General features: G+C 37.5%; 2 protein-coding genes across 6 annotated transcripts in view; one reads left to right on the plus strand and one right to left on the minus strand.

Moving 5' to 3' along the window:
- Positions 1-30: 30 nt before the first annotated feature.
- On the minus strand, positions 31-10,767 carry LOC137612248 (elongation factor 1-delta-like). 5 transcript variants are annotated; one of them, XM_068340682.1, is made up of 10 exons: positions 10,608-10,740; positions 10,192-10,213; positions 8,122-8,739; positions 6,952-7,075; positions 5,336-5,392; positions 4,160-4,241; positions 3,962-4,059; positions 3,520-3,714; positions 1,380-1,574; positions 31-150 (listed from the first exon to the last, which is right to left on the minus strand). In XM_068340682.1, exons 3-10 carry the CDS (start codon positions 8,706-8,708, stop codon positions 112-114), a joined length of 1,377 nt encoding a protein of 458 aa, XP_068196783.1. In that variant the 5' UTR covers positions 8,709-8,739; positions 10,192-10,213; positions 10,608-10,740; the 3' UTR covers positions 31-111. The 5 variants fall into 5 exon arrangements, with proteins under 5 accessions (XP_068196783.1, XP_068196785.1, XP_068196784.1 ...); XM_068340684.1 differs by lacking the exon at positions 5,336-5,392 and having other exon boundaries at positions 10,608-10,747; XM_068340683.1 differs by lacking the exon at positions 10,192-10,213 and having other exon boundaries at positions 10,608-10,716.
- A 4,535-nt stretch (positions 10,768-15,302) lies between these two features.
- Positions 15,303-19,170, plus strand: part of LOC137612684 (pituitary adenylate cyclase-activating polypeptide type I receptor-like) — a 30,551-nt gene continuing 26,683 nt past the window's right edge. Inside the window, exons 1-2 of the mRNA XM_068341333.1 lie at positions 15,303-15,404; positions 16,765-16,873. Coding sequence (XP_068197434.1) covers positions 16,774-16,873 — 100 coding nt within the window. The 5' untranslated portion in view covers positions 15,303-15,404; positions 16,765-16,773. The remainder of the gene's footprint in view (positions 15,405-16,764; positions 16,874-19,170) is intronic.

Here is a 19,170-nt window from a genome sequence, read left to right on the forward strand (position 1 = left end):
TGGGACCAAACAATGAGGCAGAGACAGAAGTTTAAGTTCAGGACTTAGCATTTTAATTGGCATGCACACAGGGGGCAGTAGTGGCAACTTGGTGAAAGATCTGTCGGAGATTTAGATCTTATTGAATGCTGCCACATCAACACTCTGGACCTACAAAGAACAAGACAGTGAGACAAGGCATATTTATTTGGACATTTCACCATAACACGGATTTAATGTACATTAAGTTATTAAAGTTTGTCAGATGATGTTTCTCATTTTGGGATATAAAATTCACTTTTGGTAGAGATGAGATTATACTCTCAGGTCTATCATTGAGAGTTTCAACCAGCAAGTGTTAGCTTAGCATGAAAAGTTGAAAGTAATGTATTTTCTTGCTTCTTAATTGTGTGTATGGTTGCCTTTTTCCTCAACTAACAATTCATAGGCTGGACCAAGACTTTGAATAAGGATTAGTGTGAAAGAGCAACTGGATGAAAAGCACACTCTTTGGTGTCTAATAAATCTACCCAGAGATCAAAATAAAACTCTTGAAACAAAAATGTCAAATTCCATAATAGAAACAGTCAGCAAGCACCTTTTTTCTGTCACCAATATAATTAAAAATGATTTACTCCTTCAAAATAAGGTCAAGGGATTAATCAAATTATTGACCTGCTGCATAAATAGATTACTACAGTGCAACTAAACACATTTTCAAACGATCTGGCTTCCTGTGTGTCTGAAAATAAACTGAAGACTTCAGTCTTCATTCTTGTACATCTCCCAAATCTACTCAGTTCACTAGAATTAGTGAGTGAAATAATTTCCTCCAAGGGGGATCAAAGATTTCTTCTAAAACAAAGGAATGGTGAAAGTCAGCATTTACACACAAAGGATACTGAGGTAGTTAATAAAACATTCCCTGACTAAATGTCAGGGACAATGGCCAAAGTGGCATCCATGTTCATTAAGTAATGGATGACAATGACTAGTCCGTTTATACACTATTCACTTATAAGAAATAAAGATTGGACCAACAATCCAACTTTTCATGCTACCAAAATTTAAACAGCTGTGGAGTTTGTCTACTACCTGGAATCAATTACTATCAGAGGGTCCTACGAAACGGAAGTGATCTTTTACTGATTGAGTATGCAGGATAAACCTTCTCCCGACTCTACAAAAAAATTAAGGTGAGCCAATCTTTTTAATATCAACCCTTAACATTTGTAATAAGATTGAGATATTTTCCAGTGTGTTCATTTAGAGCAGGGAATGTACAGCCTAACTGGAACTACTTAGTTGGTGTTCATTATCAGGAAATAACAGACACTCTCTCACATTAAAATCAAGTATTCACCAAGGCAATGGTATAATTCAAAGGAATTGTCACTTACATAGTCCTCAAACTTGGTGATCTCCTCCTCAAGGATGTCTGTGCCAACTTTTTCGTCTTCAACCACACAGCTGATCTGCAGCTTTTTGATGCCGTAGCCGACTGGAACCAGTTTAGATGCTCCCCACAGCAGCCCATCCATCTGCACTGAGCGTACACACTCCTCCACTTTCGCCATGTCAGTCTCATCATCCCACTAAGGGAACACAGGCCACACACTGACTTTTTTTTCTGTATTAACATCCAATATTTCACAAAGTGGTCCAAAACATTTGCATCGAAATTAGAGCAGCTCTGCCATGAATACCATTTAAGATGGGTGTTCCATTAATTGTCAACCTTCCATCATTAGTTGTTTCAAACATTTGTACAGTTTAAGTCATGATTCTTTTAGATTTGACATGGCAACACATAAACGTGTAACGTCATTGCATAAAAAATAAGTAAGCAATACTTGCACGTAAGCAAAATAGTCTTTGACTACCCAATATTCTATACCACAACGGCCCCTCCCCTCTATTAGTATATTCATTTTATAGAAAATTGTTTTTTGGCTATAAATATTGAATAGTCCAAACATTTAAACTGACATTTTAAGGTTTAAAATCATGAAAATTATTTCTTTGGTTGTTTTGAGAATAAAAATATTGGGGGAAAAAATGAAAAACTACATATATGAACACTGAAATTATTGATGATGACTTTTTTTGAATACTTTTTGCAATTTTTTGTATGTGTATATTCCACAAAGGTGTCTAGGTGGGTCATAGTGCATTTATGAAGTACAGTTGATGTGAGAAGTTAAAAAAACTAAGATTTTTTTTGTGCATATATTCATGCCAAAGCTGGAACACGAAAATAATAATAAAGCTAAAATAATAATAAAAGAAAGTTGACAGAAATGTACAGAAATCTCAGAAAGGGGGATGACATATTAAAGGTCACTAAAGGTAGGAGGTTATTAGTCTCAGAGTAATTATTTGCTCAATGGTCCTAGTTTTTCTGCAAATGTGTAAAATATTCAGATTTTTGCCAAGACCTTAAAAAAAACTGGATTCTTATGTAATGCCATCTGCCCCAATGGATCACATGAAGGCTGAACATAAAAAAAGTTTCAGCGATTTCTTCATAAAATATTAACATCTGTAGTATTATTCACAGATCAAACAACATTCCAGTGAAATCCCAGGGTGGGAGACGCCACTGACTACTGAAATTCTTATCAAATGTGGACCGATGCAATAAAAATACTGTTTCCAAATTCTGAATAATAGATGCCTGAGAAAGGATTATCAATATGTTCTCACTAATCTCCACCTCACTATAGACACCACTATTTCTTTGTCAAAATCCCTTTTGCCTTTCTCTTGGTTGTTGCATTGACTCACTGTTACCATTCTTCAGGAGGCTCATTTCTAAGCATAAGCATTTAGAAAATGTGCCATAAAGCACATCACTGCAAACATTCCCTGATGGATTGTGATTTGTAAAGAGCACACAGGCTCCTCCAGTTTTAGAAATCTGACTGTGTTGGCGTGTTATTTTCTGCTTTTGTACACACACATATTTAGTACAATAACCTGCTCTTCAATCAAGACCTCTTGTTTGAATCAAATCCATCTCCAATGTTGGTTCCCTAGAATAGTGGTCCTCAAACCCCAGGCCACGCACTGGTACCATTACACACAGAAAGAATAACATTATTTCTGTTTAGTTATCTGATTCTGACCGATGTTTTAACTGGATTCTCTCCACCATCTGTCTATGACTCAATCTTTATACATATCAAGAGGCTTGCCTCGGTCACATGGCTACCTTCTTAAAAGGGGCTGCTCCACTGAGTAACACACTATACATTACCGCTAAACTGAAACTCCCAAGTTAGGAAAGCGGACAGCCAGCGAGGAGACAGAAGAACCACTTACGACATTAAAGAAAAAGAAAGCTGCAAAAAAACAGTTTCTATGCTGGTCGTATCATTTAATTTTTTGTATCTATCCGCCACACTTTAAAGGTTGGCCCGTGAAATTATTGTTTGACATTAAACCCGTCCGTGGCTCAAAAAAGATTGGGGAACACTGACCTAGAACACAGCGGCAGCTTACATATAAGGTATGCGTCAAGAGTTTGAGACAACGTACAGGCTTGACGTCCAACAGGATTGATGACTTGGCAATGACGGTGGGTTTCTTGGCCTTCTTGGCCGCATAGGCATTAAGGCGTTCCTCCTTAAGGCGGGATGTCTCCTCGTCTTCTTCATCTTCACTACCAAACAAATCAAAGTCGTCATCCTCATCTTCCACCTTTTTCACAGGAGCAGACTGAGCTGGAACAGTCTGGTGAAAATAATGGTAAAGGATAAGAAAATAGATGTTAAAATATTTTCCAATTAGCTTTGTCTTTTTTTTTCTAATTAAGATTGTGAAAAGGCATACAAGAAAAGGACATCAACAGAAAAAAGAAAGACAAAAAGATTCTATAAATCCTTTTCCAAATGACATAACCTTAATTAAGAAGTGTAAAAGTCAGAAAACAAAACAAAAATGGGGCAGGGGATTTAACATATTAATGTGCCGACTTTACCTTAGCACATGGGGCAGCTGCTGCTGCTGCAGGGGACTTTTCCAAGACGGCCACTCTGGACTCCAACTTCTGCAGGGCTGCTCTCATGTCCTCCACAACTAACAAATAAAATTATATACAGTGAAATAAAAGTTGAAAACAAATGCAGTGCAACACATGAGCAAAGCTTAGAAAGGCTCGTAAAATGGTGACATAAACCTTTGCGCAATGTCTGGTTTTCCAGTTCCAGGCTCTTCATTTGTGCAGCCAGCTCCTGGTCTCCCCGAGCATGTGAGGATGACTATGGAAAGACAATCACTGATTAGCAAGTGTCAGATCGCAAGTCAGAGTTAAAAGGGTGAATAAATAATAACGCATCATTAGCCACATTAAATCAAGCTTTAGGGAAAGATGCAAGCAAAAAAACCCAAAAAAACATGCACCTGTAATTCATCACAAATGATTTGTATAAGACACACCTTAAGACACACAATGGATATTAAAACACATCACAATTAAGAATGACAGACAAACTGTACACACAGATTCTTTAACAATCTTGAAAACCTCATGAGAACTCTTCACCCACTATTCACTTTTTTTAAACAGTGAAAAAAGGGAAAAGTTTGACAGTTTGGGAGAACATTTGCTCCGTTGTCAAGACATGGGGCGATCAGGTCCACTCCCTGACATAATTTAATCCAGAATCAGTTTATCTAAAAGCAAATAACATCATGACACCATGACTGCTAGCCTGTCTTTCTCCAAAATTAAAAATGTAAATACCTCTACCAGCATTTTGGTAGGGTATTTACCTCTACCAAAAGGTGAATTCACAGAGGTGAAGTCTTTGTAAGGATCCAAGACATCATGTTAACTGGAGCGTGGATGTAAGTGCTCGCTACTGGATTTTTTTTAATGTTTGGAGCTGGTCACAGTCTTGTCTTGTTGCTAAACTGAACAGATTGAGTAGAGCCAAATGTTTTCTAAAATGTCAAAACACTCATCCCAAGTTCATCAATTATTCATCACTCAATTATAAAGTCACACAAAAGAGCTTCAAAGATGGAAGACATAGAAATGGAACTTTTCACATCCGACTTTATTTCATTTAATAATTATTTCATCCACAATCCTAATATTAAGCAAACATATTAAGATTAAAATTCCAGCCTGAAAATCACACTGTTTGAATCAGTTAGTTGTAATGTATGACACCTAAAAAAAAGCTGCAGGACGCCAAAGTGTTGGTGAAGGGGGAGCAATCTTAGTGCTGTGATCAAGGAGACACACTCCTCCTCAGGCAGCAGCAAACACAACCAGCACATCTGGGCTGTCCGTCTCAGCCATGCTGCATGCAGGCCCGCACATGAAAGCATGAGGGAGGAAACTTACATTTCTATGCTGACGTTTCTGCTGGCGCCCTTTGGCCTGTTGCAGGGCCGTTTTTACCTGCACCCAATCATGTAAACGGTGATATTAAGAGGAAAACAAACACAAAAACAAGACACGAAGTTCAGATTGTAGGTCATTGTGATGCTAAACGATTCAACTTCAGAGTCGTCAGTATCGCAACAGAAATTGTAGTCGATTTGTAGTCGTTTTTTCCCGAGTTTCCTTACGTACGCAGCGCGTCAGAATTAAAATGACTAATAACAGTTTCTAGAAAGTGTGACGTAGTAAATCTACCATTGAGAGCATTCTTTCATTCCAGATTTGTTCTAATCCTCATCACTTTGACAATGAAAGTGAAGGTTACTGCCGTGACAAACACAAGCTCCTTACTGACAGAATGCAATTAAATTACAAAAGGAACAAAAAGATGAAAGGAACAGAAAATGGAGTATGAATATCCCACTTTCCTTCTCGAATGCTTGAAAACGGTACTGTGGGAGTAAAAAAATTTTAAAAAACAACCAAAAAGATGTTCACAAGATCTTTCCTTCTACTTATTTTACTGCTGGTAGACAAATAGTGAGTTCAGTCCTTTCAGGACATTCCAGTACCACTAACTTCTCTCCAGCAGGTGTGTGTAGTAGTGATGTGGAACAATGACAAACACAGACATGAAAAACAGAGACATGGCTAGTACAAACAATTATTTACATACATTTTAATAATATAAAAATTGATTTATATCAATTATATACTGTGTGTGTATGTATGTGTATATATATATATATATATATATATATATATATATATATTTATTTATTTTTAATTATTATAAAAGCAAATAAATGTGGACTGTTACCATATGAAGGTTACACACATCTTGGCAACAGATGAGGGTACACAAACTAGGACGATGACCTGATCCTACCATGACCTCTCATGGTGCAGCTGTGACATTCCCTCTTCGTTACATGTTGTACTAAAATCTGAAATGTTTTCACTGAAAACAACCAAAAACCCACAAATATTTAACATACCACTGCGATTTGAAGATTCTCCTGAATAACTAGGACACTGTTTGCTATATTTATGCAGCATCCACACACCTTCATAATAGTCTCAGTACATAAAACCAGGCCTCTTTCTAATGCTTACACAAGGGTGAGATATTTTTGGGATTTGGGTGAATCAGCTCTTAAAGACATGAAAGTAATTTTCTCCTTGTTTTCTATGTCCATGCAAAAAACAATCACCACTGCTGTCCTGGACTGCCTGAAAAGCAGAGACAGCTGCCAAACCACCTGACCGCTGTCACACTCTGACTCACCACATCCCAGCTGACACGTTCACAGGGCTGAAAACCACTGCAGTTACTGATAAAACTATTAAGAGGCCTGTGACTGACAGGACAGCATGACCAGAGGATGTCAGACAGGAGACAAAGGCAATGTTTGAACAGACAATACTAGAAATGTGTTGCTTAAAAAAAACAATGTCCTTATTTCTGAAGACGGAACACTTGATATTTTGGTCAGTTTCCTTCTATAGCTGTATAAAAATATTTTGAAAAATAATTAATTTTTTTGAAATTCTAACTAAATTTGTGTTTGTGCTACCTGTTGATGTTTGGCGATGGGTCCATCAGTTTTAGCGTAGAAGTGCATCTCTGCTTCATCATAGCGGTGTTTGTCAAACCAGATTTTCTCAGAGGCAAGGCACTGCAGTCCACTCATGTTGTTACTGAGGGCAGAAGTTAAAAAAAAAAAAAAAGGAAACGTGAGTTGATGCAAAAAAGAAATACACTTAAAAAAACTATTTGCATCCAAATGTTCCACAATGGGAACAGCCAATAACCAGTAACCATTATAGCCAGACAATCGGTTCAAGAAATAAACATGCATGTATTACATGCCTGCCCAGAGAAATTGTGTACGACAGGCTAAAGTCTCATGCAGAGACAAATGTGGAGCTTGTGGGTGGCATTGGAAGGAACAAAAGCAGTTTTTCACATGTGAATAGTAAAGATGATGCAGAAAAACACAACTAGCAACAAACTGTCAGAAAAGAGAATGCACTTTTTGCTGGCAAGTTACTGCAGCAGGCAGGCATTTACATTCTTCAGCCAGTCAAACAGTCTCCTGATCTGCAGAATCAGGATTATCAAACAAAAGGCTGTCGCTGCCTGCTACTCTTAGTGACAGCACAGCTTTGTTACATGATCATCACATACCCACTTTCACCGCATGAAAGTATGTAATCGCATGCTGTAGAAAAATATTTTTTTAAAAACATACCAGAACAATGCCTGACTTGATCTGCATTAAAAAACTGCAGTTGTTGCATTGATGGGAGTATTCAAAGTATTGTTACATGTGAAAGCCTTACCAGATTCTACAAAGACTGCACACACTTCATAATTTAATTTTTAAAACTATAGAAATTAACTATTTTGTCAGTTTTTTTGGTAAATAAACAATACCAATTAAGTAATCTGCCAGTAATGTTCCTTCAATACAGGTCAATGCAGTGCCTTGAGAGGCTGCATTGCACTGTGGGAAAGACTGAGCGAGGTTCATCTTATAAGGGCCTTTAAGTGTATGTGGTCTACACAAATAAAACTCCCAACAAAACCATCCTAAAAAGAAGTATATAAAATCCTATACACAATAATTTAGCTTAAATGAAAAAAGCCAAACAAAATGCAGACAATTGACTTAAAAATCCCAGGTAAATAAGCAGAAAACACACATCAAGTCTGTCCCATTCTTTGTGAGGATGTGCCATACTTGTCCCACATGGGTCTGCTTTCCGTCTCAGAGAAGCCTCTCTTCCTCTGGACCGGCTCCCTGCTGCCTCTGGTCCATCGTTCAGTTTCAGAGGTGGTGCGATTGCGTCCTCTCATGGAGTGGCGCTGGTGGGTACCAGAAGCTTTCACAATAGTGATGGGCTGCCCCTGATTATGTTGTTGACCACGGGTGTGTCGGGGGCTGTACTGGAAGCTAAAGAAGCCTCTGGTGTTCGGACTTCTTGGAGAGGACGACAGTTGTCTGCTGCTAGAAGCAAGCCAGCGTTGGTAGTTGCTCTCTGCATGCTCAAAAGGACTGCGTTGGTGCGAATCTCCCTCTGCCTGCATGCCCTGAAGGATGGGACTCTGACCATAAGACCCGCTCCCTTCCACGGAGAAGCTCATGCACTCCTCTTCCTGCCCAGAGCTGTGACTCTCTGACTGGGACAAACTTGCATGCTGGCGAAGCTTCCCATGCTGGTCTTTCTCTCCACTGATGTTGCACCCCTCAATAGGAATATCAATGTGCCGGTCTGACCCAACTGCTGCAGCTTCTCCTTGCTGACTGTTTGGCAAAGGCTGAGACATTTCTTCTTTAATGATGTTGCTGTTTTATTCACTTTTGTGACGCATTTATAAGGAAAGAAGTGACAGAGGAAGTTGTATGAAGTTGGCGTCATAATAACTTATTTTAACAGCTAATATCCAAAAGGCTTACATTTAATTTTACAAAAAAATTTCAGGAACGTAATCTGTAATTAAAGCTAGAATACAAAAACCTCATTTGACATTAAGGTGTGTTCTCACTTTGTGGTACCAGCTCTACTCGACTAAACGTTCGTACTGAGTACTTTTCAGGATGTCACTTTCCATTTCAGAATAGCACTGAGTCAGTGTGGACGGTCACCATAGTAACACCACATAAAACTTTTGCAGCATCATCAACATTATACACACCTCTTGAGATCCCCTCCTTGGCTACCAAAGGCAATACATCTGCACCTTCTAATATATCTGTTTAAAAATGGCCAACATGTTGTTTTTGCTTCATTGGTGATAATAAAAAGAGCTTCCCGTGAGGTACTTCATGGACAGCCAAAAGAGAAAATTAGTCAAGTTGAGCCAGTACCATATTGTGGAAACATATCCATAAATGTGTGTTCATAAAGAACACATTATTTTGTCTACACAGACGTTTCCCTGTGTGCAAGTATCTCATAAAAAAACACTGCATTTTTAACTTGAAACACACAGTAGATAGTAACAAGTGTGGTGCAAGGCTAGATGGCTGCTACAACATAAATTCATACAATAAACAAGAGCCGATGACTTTGATTAATGAAGAATCATTGCTATGATGTTGCAGATCTGAAAATTCTCATTATTCAAATTACTCACATAATTCTGAAAAATAAATTAAAGATATCCCAAATGATTTTAACAGCAGAATTGCCATTAAACAAGCAGGGAAAAATGGCAATCAAAAGGCAAAAAGTGCAAATACATGTATTTTCATGCTGGAAAAAAAGGAAAATATTTAAGATACATAACCCATCTTTTCATTACATGACTAATTAAACAGTCCCATAATAAATTATATGTTCATGTGGAACTGTTAAGATAAAACTATTGATTTGCCAAAGAGGAAATGTGGGACACAAGTGATTGGTGATTGATTATTTTGGATGCTTTAGCCAGCTGTTGAGTTTCACAGTATTTATTTAATAATTTTTTTTTTTTTTTTAATTTTTCTTATGCTAGCTGGAATTAGTCAATCAAAACAAATAACAGTGGGTAACTTTCACATAAAAAGCACATTCTTCAAAACTTGAGCTACTTTTACAGGCAAAATACCAATTACTTGAAAAAGTTAAATAGTACAACCCAACATCTGCGGCCTCCAAAATGACAGCACTGATTAGTTTCTACAGAATTCAGCATTTTCATGTTACTGCCTTTGAATTTCTCCCAGGTCTGTTATATTAAAATGCAGTGAGCGCAAAATTAAAACACACAAGGAAGCAAAGACTGTGCAAATCAAATGAAAGACATCTTCAAAATCTGCACTCACCTTTGGTAACTGGAATTGGACGCTAATGCCCAACAGAAACAAGAGAAAACATTTACCAACTACCCATATGGAAAAAACACCTACAGGATTATGGTACATTACATGTTTGAGGAATGCTAACATCAAATTGTAAAGGATTTAACAGATATTTTCCACATACACATGTTATGCAATTGCTGCAGCTGAAGTGACCGTTCTGACGGCAGACATTGTGTTGTAGCATCTGTAGAACACTGCAGCGCCCCAGACTAAAGTTAGCATACTGCACTAGGGTTTTGACAGTCTCAGCAACAAGTGTTCCACGGACCACGTGGCGTAAAAAGATTAGGATTTTTTTTTTTTAAATGCTTCAGATTTTTGCAAACATCACTCTGGTAATCGTATTCTAAGTTGCAAAAGTACTTTTGTACACTTACTCTTTGTTTAAGTCGATGTTTAAGCTTTACAGTCTCTTTCCGTACCGCTTCGGTGGCAATCCGTCAGGAGAAGAGGGCAGGCAGGGACCCGGCTGTTCTATTCCTCAGTTAGAGGAGGGGAGGGGATGGAATAATTTTTGCTGTTATTTTCTCTTTTTTTTCGTATTTCTGTGAAAAAAGATGATATAAAAACAATATTTAAACAAATTTATTGCGTGAGAATTCTTTAAAAACGATATTCACATTTTCGTTATTACTTTGTGATTGGTATAAACCACTATGGCTAAAGACTTCATTTCCCATGATTCTAGGTGACCGATAGCTCAATGTTTTTCATTCTGTTCTGTTTGTCTGAACGCTAAAACTATACAGAATGGACGATTAAAGCAATCTTCATACTTACTGGTATCTTTATTAGAACAGAACGGTAGACAGTGCGTGTGTTCCACTGCATCTCTGTTCCCAGCAGTGTCACACTCAAAGGTGTCCTCTGGAAAACCCAAACAGGAACCACAATCACATTGTTACATAAGAAGAGCTGCGCTGTAATATGCTAATACAGCAGTACCTTGAGAGACGACTTTAAATTAATTGTGACTGAGCTCGTAAGTCTGCTCGTATCTCAAACAAATTTTTCCCATTTGAAATAATTAAAATATTTTTAATTCATTCCAGCCTTGTAAAAAAATTGTGAAGAAAAAAAACAATTGATGTGCGTCCTCTTCCTGTACATAATTAATCATATGTAATTTGTATATGTAAAAAAGCGGTAATGCCCAAAAGTACAACTTGTAATTTGCATATGTAGAACAAAAATATGGACTGAGCAATGGCTTTTTTCTGCTTGTATGTCAAGGTACTACTGTACATATAACACGCTATCTGAGAGCAACTATATTGAAAATTTGAAGGAACTCAAACGTAGGCTGAATTGTTTAAATGTAATAAATCCCTTTGATGTGAGGTGGTTCCACAGGAGAACAAACCTACGGGATTGTTTTCTCCTAATGTGGAAATTGGACAGTTTTTCTCTTAAAAGGGACAACCAATGTAAAAACTGCTCAACACCGAATGGATGGCAGATTTTGGTATAAAATGGTATACTTGTGGTTTAATTGTTGTTTCTATCAGAGCAACATTATTACATTATTACACAGAGTTGTGCTTTACAAGGTACTCTATGTGGTCTGAGGTGTTCATCTGAATGCTTGCATTTGGTAATTTTATTGTTTGTTGCATATAAATAAATAAAAAATTTTTTAAAACAGAATATTTATGTGCGTCACTCAATCTGACACTCTTTTTACCTCCAGGACATTCGTAACAAATTCCTCCTTCAAGATAACTTCTAATCCATTTCTCTTCCTATCTACACCATGATAGAACAACTTGAACCCTGCTCCTAGACTTCTAACCTTGCTACCTTTCCACTTGGTCTCCTGGACACACATTATGTCTACCTTCCTCCTCTGCATCATGTCAACCAACTCTCTACCTTTTCCTGTCATAGTTCCAACATTCAACATCCCTACTCTCAGTCCTATACTCTTGGTGTTGCTCTTCTCTCTCTTCCTTCGAACACACTTTCCTCCTGTCCTTATTCGACCAACATTAAAGAAGTAAATGTTGATTAAAGAAAAGAGCAGACGGGAGGAACACATGTCAGCCTGTGTTGAAAAAATAAACCTTTAATTTTTAGAACGTTTCTTTTTGCTAAAGCTATAAAGATGAAATTGTTTTATAATTACCACCAATGAGGCTTTAAGTAAATTGATTTTCAGTTGAAAGAAATTTAATGCAACATTCTGATAATAAATGACATTTTAAAATAATTTAAAAACGATATTCACATTTTCGTTATTACCACTTAAAATTCATCAATATTCCAGAAAGTCAAGGGAAAGGTACTGTATTCCATTTACAATCTTTTTAAAATCAAACTGAACAGATAACCCTTTTACAACTGGACAGTCAAAAAAATACTCTAAAATGTCTTGAGCACTGCAAACCTGCAATTGTCATCTTTTGATATTGAATGATATTAAATAGACCAAATAAAAATAAAAATAAACTAACCCATAACGAAAATTAGTTTTAGCTCAGACTCTTATGCCAGCCTGTGCTTTTCCCAGCAGCCATGATTACGTGACAATCACCTCTGTTGTTGGATTGATAGGAAATGCTCCACAAAATTGAAACCAGCAATCACACTGGAAATGGGAAGCTTTTTTAAATTAAATGCAAACAACCCATATGTTTTGAAAATATGTCAACAGACAGCAGTCACCAATGGGTTTACATAAACCTTTTGTTGAACTAAAATAGGTCACAGTGATTTACGTGTGGCTTTACCGAGAAGCCCATACTACATTGAAACCTGATAACATGCCTTCTATTAAGAGGTTTGATTTCAATTTTTTTTAAAGCCACTGCATAATGATTTACGTGGACAATGACAGGAATTATATCCTTCTGTTTGTGAGAAGCTTTGGTTGAATACCTGGTGTTAAATGTTTCTGTAAATGAATGACTATCTAGCTCCAGAGAAGTGATTGGATTATTGTCATTACTGGGAATATGTTCTGCACTGTTCTCGCCTCCTCTGCATTTACACCTGGAAACTGCCCTACATGACTGCATGGCTAAGAAAGCCCCCAAAACAGAGCTTGATTGAAACATAACCTTTCTACAAGGTGGCAACAACATTCTGAGACGTTTTTGTGATCATTTAACACCTTGTTGTCTTTTAACAAAAGCAGTTTTAAAACATTTAATGAAAAAATGTTACCTCCTCAGGTGAGGAAAAACTGGTTCAAATCTTGTAACATACATGCAAGATACAACTGATACCTGCATGTTGAGTGGCGTCTTGTTCTTATCTTCGGGCATTCATGTTGTGTGTGTTCTTTTATAACATGGACCTGAAGGCATGTTCTTCTGAGTTCTCGCATCATGTATTATTCATTATGTCATTATTTTTACAGAAAAGAGGAATTTACCCACCTTGGGTTTGTTCCCCTCTGTAAAAATACTTACAATTTTAATATCCTTTTATTTTTCATTCACTGTGGTGACATGGTTGAGTTAACCTGTTTGGTGGCTAGGGGCAAATATAAACATCTGTGTCCATTCTAACCATCTATTCCTACCCCTTGGGCAATAAGCTGGGATCAAGTCAGCTTTCTCTTTGGAAATTTGATTAATTACAAATATAATGAGGAACATGCACCTATTGAGTCTAAATCAGATAAATATAGGATTAAAATGAAAATTTGATCATGAATTAGGGTTACAGTACAGTACAGTTTGAGTGACTTGACTTCCGTGTGAATCAGTGTGTATCTGTTAATCTCTATTGAAGTCATAAATGTTTTGTCATTTCCATCAGTAATTTTAAAGCCACAAGCAATGTTAGATAAACAGTGAAGTTGAGATTGTTTGCTTTAAACATAATTAAATTTAATTCGTTGCCAAATGATTTCCTTTTGACTGAGTGATTAATTGATATATTGCTGCAGCTCGACTCCTATGGTTAAAATGGTAAGAGATCATTTTCCCATCAGTGACTAATCCATAAATTGTGTTATCAACTTATCTGATTTTTATGGTGCGATTTGATAAGGATTTTTACATATAAGTAGCTGTTGTAGTTGACTTGAAATGTACAGCATTAGATAAGTCCAAAAAACAACAAACAAATCATATCAAATGATAAAATTCACAAATCTTGTGACTAATTCAGGCCATTCATACAATGTATTATATCTTTTACATGAGTGGATAACTAATTGCAAAGATTTAATCTACAGAATCAGAACTGTTTGCATTAACAATAATATTCTGTGTTTCCAAATGAAATATGACGACAGAAAATTTTGAAATGGTAGGACATGGAAATACTCAAAATCGAGTTTGTGTGTGTGTGTGTGTGTGTGTGTGTGTGTGTGTGTGTGTGTGTGTGTGTGTGTGTGTGTGTGTGTGTGTGTGTGTGTGTGTGTGTGTGTGTGTTGTTGTTGTATAATAATGAACATCATATCCTTTATTAAAATCATTTTCCTCCCAGGCAGAGAACAAATGAACAAAGAAGAAGGGACCGAGCTTTATGACTTTACACTGTCATCTGGTGCCAACTGGTGATGTCTAGAGCTGCAATGTTGGCAAACTCCATTGAGGTCAAAAATGTTCTATTTCCATCAGTAATTTTAAAAACCATAAGCATTCTTAGATAATCACTGAAGTGTGTTTTGGGCTCCAATGGCTGCTCCATGTACATATTTTTGGACATGTAGTCATTAGCGACAAAGCTGGTTGTATCAACACAACAACATAGTAATGAACTGTATTTTTATTGACAGTAATATCCAGTAATTCTGCAGTACTTTGTTTCTGAAACTGCTGTCAATTAATTATAGCAGATTTATAGAAAACGTTATCACGTGTTCACCGTGAGAGAGAGAGAGAGAGAGAGAGAGAGAGAGAGAGAGAGAGATAGATAGAGAGAGAGAGAGAGAGAGAGAGAGAGAGAGAGAGAGAGAGAGAGAGAGAGAGAGAGAGCAGATCGCACCTTTTCATCCCTGCAAGTTTGCAGTTCTCTGGATTCATAGATTTATTACGGGGCTTTAAAGAAGAAGTGAGAATCGGGGCTGAACAGAACACATAACTTGGATTTACGACCATCTTTATCCTACGTGGGATATCAAGACAACGGATTAGACTACGGGTTTTGAGGGTCTGCCAGGACAAGATAAACGCCCCCATCCTCATCTTTTATATCTACATCTGTGCTACAGACCTATAGTAAGTGTCATTTATTTCTATCTTTTATTTATTTCTGTTTCTCATTCATATATACGTTTCAGGCAAAACAGTCATTCTCACCTAATGCGCTTCATAGTGGGGTTAAGTTTTGCATTTCACAGTTAAAGAAGCAGCCGATTCGCAATTCTTTTGACCAACTTAATTAGAACCCGATGCCAATTATTCAGATGCTGCCATCATCATCCTCTGTCCTTCTCCGGTCCTTTTAGAGGACATTATACTCGGCATGAATCTGCCGCTGGTGGTCAGACCTGCTCCCACCTCCGCTGTCGCTCAGTGTCAAATAAAGATCAAGTCAACAGGAACGACTGGAGCATCAGTCCAAAAAGGCAAACATGTTGATGAAAGCAACTTTAATTTGTTTTGTTTTTCTTTTATTTTAAATGTTTAAGGACAAAAACAGAAACTTAAAAACAATAGCAGCTATTTTACTCACACACATGTATTCTTCTGTCCTTAATAACAATGACAGGTGATCTATCCAAAGCGACGTTTGTTCAATACTGTTTCCCCGATGCTCAGCAGCTGAACCCAGGAGCGTTTCTATACGCAATAAAGCTCTGGGGCACAAGCCCCCCATTAAGGCTTATTTACACTTTTTCAGTAAATATCAATATACCCTTCTTTTTCTTTCATGCCGATGAAAGTGCAACAGAAAACAACCCCCTGAGGGCAACAGGAGCCAAATATTTTAAATGACAACAGTAAACACAAATGTATTTAAGGCAACAGTAAAACAATCTTTTCAACAATCCATCACAATATATTTCTAACATCCATACATCCATCTTCTGAACTGCTTTCAATGTTACAATGTTCAAAAGTGAAGTGGGTATGGTAGCTGGGTGTGCTGGACAAAGTGATCAAGTTAAAATAGCATTGATTGATTTGCCTAAGTGGTGGTGATCATTCAAAAAAAGAATCAGGGCAGTTCACCAAACTCACAGCAGTTTCCTGCTTGTAGCTCGGCACAAACCTTCTACCTTTGATTCAATTATCCATGTGGATTATTGTGGGGGTGCACCAGCTACACATGCACACTGCAGAATATGGAACGCTCTGCAATGTTAAGACTCAGATATCAAGATGTGCATCTCAGAGTATTATTTTGGGAAAAGTTAAAAGGAGTTTCTATCATAAATTAATTCACTTCTCACATCCTGTTTAAAATTAAATGGGAGATTTTATTTTGGGCACACATTAATACTTGGGAGAGTGATCCAGTAAATAGGCTGAACAATGTAAATGACTGCACCCGTTCATTCAACATGATCCGTTTTAGCAATAAGCTGTAAGAACATGTGTAACTGTAGATAACTGAGATGTCTCATGTTTTCAGGCTGAAGAGATGCATCCGGACTGCGCCATCATTGCTGAGCACCTGAGGGCTCGAGAGATTTGCAGCCAGAAGAGGAGGAGCGAAGTGAAAAATCAGACAGACAGCAGTGGTGGGTTCCTGTGTGATGCTGCTTTGTGTTTCTGCATGCAAAAACACAATTTTAGAGATAATTGGGAAGCCTTCACTCAACAAGAGCTTTTGGTATAGACAGGAATGTGGGCTGGGCTAAAAAAAAAAAGGACAAGATTGAAGTAAAAGGCACAAAAGGAAGAAATCATGGAACATTATCTCGGCTGAACTTAGAGTGACTCGACATAGGTTTTTTGAGATACGAGCTGTTTCTAGGTCCATAATTTTGTTCAACATATGATTTATAATCCGAGATACAAACAGTGGATTGGGACACCCCCACTAGTTGGTGGATGTATAAATCAACCGAGACTGCATCTCGTTCTTTCTCACGTGTTGTCTTTGGAGTAAAGACAGCTCAATGTGCGCTTGTGAGTTTTGCATTTCTTTGCACACCTTTTTGCTGTGTTAATATAACTCATATATAATTAATTATGCACATGAAGAGAATGCATGTCTGTGGGTTGATAAGAAAAATATTTTTTACTTAATGTGAGGGGTTTGTAGCTTTTTTACAATATGGGAACAGATTAAAATTGTTTTAGATATTTTAAATAGGGAAAATTTGTCTTAGATACCAGTTGTTTGACTTACGAGCTCAGTGACTGAAATGAAAGTTTATTTGTTGTAATAAATTGATTCAATAAAAATTTATCAAAATTGTGGCCAAATGGACTCCAAGCATTGCAGCAGGACAACACATGCAAAAAGACTAAATTCTATCAGTTTAAAAAAAACCATCAGTATGAAAACATTATTTACCATAACATTTAGAATATATGCTGCAAGGCCACACAAGACATCACGGGAAAGCTTTAAATAAAGATAAAACAAAGGTGTTAGATAACAGCTAAAGCATTACATTTCCTGCAACTAAAACAATATAGGAATAAGGGAATTTTCTCAAAGGAACAGTACAGCTAGAACTCTAAATTAAGTCATCATCTTTTCACACAAGTTTCATGGTCCACAAAATATTTTTGCTGGTTCACAACCAAGATGCATTACCTTTGTATTTCAAATTGAATACTAAAGACAATTATTTCCATTCTATTTACAAATAAATTGCCTCATTTGTATCAGATGATTGATTTATAAAAACATAGCTTATATGTATAACTTTACATTTATATAATTTAATAAGATTAAATTACAGTACGTTATTTTTTTCAAATTGATTGTACATGAAAAAGACTGCATTAAATGTTACATTCTATTTAGAGGACATTCCGTGGAATTTTTATTTGTGATGAAAGCGTTAATGCTTTGGAGTTTTTTTATTGAGTGCTTTCACAAAAGTGTTTGTCTTTCAACCCCAGTTCTTCCTGTATATCCATGGAGAATACAAATGCACAAGTTCGAGTTTACTTGTAATAAAGGTTGAGTGAGATATGACAGGAGTGGAATATAGAGGTTTAACCTTGACAAATACTAAGCCTATAGTTTTTTCTGCAGATGTACTTAAGTCTAAATTGTCCATCCATCCATCCATCCATCCATCCATCCATCCATCTGTCAGGTTCAAACAACCTAGAACAGGGATAACTTATGTACATTATTATAACACCATCTTCCACCGCTTGTCCGTAGTCGGGTCGCGGGGGCAGCAGCTTTAAAATGGAACCCCAAACTTGTCTTTCCCTGGACACAACCACCAGCTTTGACTGGGGGATCCCAAGGCATTCCCAGGCCAGTGTTGAGATACAATCCCTCCACCCGGTCCTGGGTCTGCCCCGAGGTCTCCTCTCAGCTGGACGTGCCAGGAACACTTCCCTAGGGAGGCGTCCCAGAGGCATCCGCACCAGATGGCCAAAACACTTCAACTGACTCCTTTCCACGCGAAGGAACAACTATTCTACTCTGAGCCCCTGATGAATAGCAGTGTTTCTCACCCTATCTCTAGGGGAGACACCAGCTATATGCTGATAAGGCCCATTTCCGCAGCTTGTGTCTGCTTTTATCCATAGGTGAGAGTAGGAACGAAGATTGAACGGTAGATGAAGAGCTTTGCCTCTCGGCTTAGCTCCCTCTTTGTGACAAAAGTTCGGTAAAGCGACTGCAATACCGCTCCTGCTGCCCCAATTCTCCGTCCAATCTCACGCTCCACTGTTCCCTCACTCGTGAACAGGACCCCAAGATACTTAGGCCCCATTCAGACTAGTCGCCTATATCCGATTTTTAGCCCATCCAGATTGATGTTGCATGTCTTGCGTGTAGTCTGAACAGTCCCAATCGGATTTTTGCGTGACAGATTGAAACCCCATTCTGGAGGTAGTT

Source organism: Antennarius striatus, chromosome 18 (assembly GCF_040054535.1).
Source record: "Antennarius striatus isolate MH-2024 chromosome 18, ASM4005453v1, whole genome shotgun sequence".
Lineage (NCBI taxonomy): Eukaryota > Metazoa > Chordata > Actinopteri > Lophiiformes > Antennariidae > Antennarius > Antennarius striatus.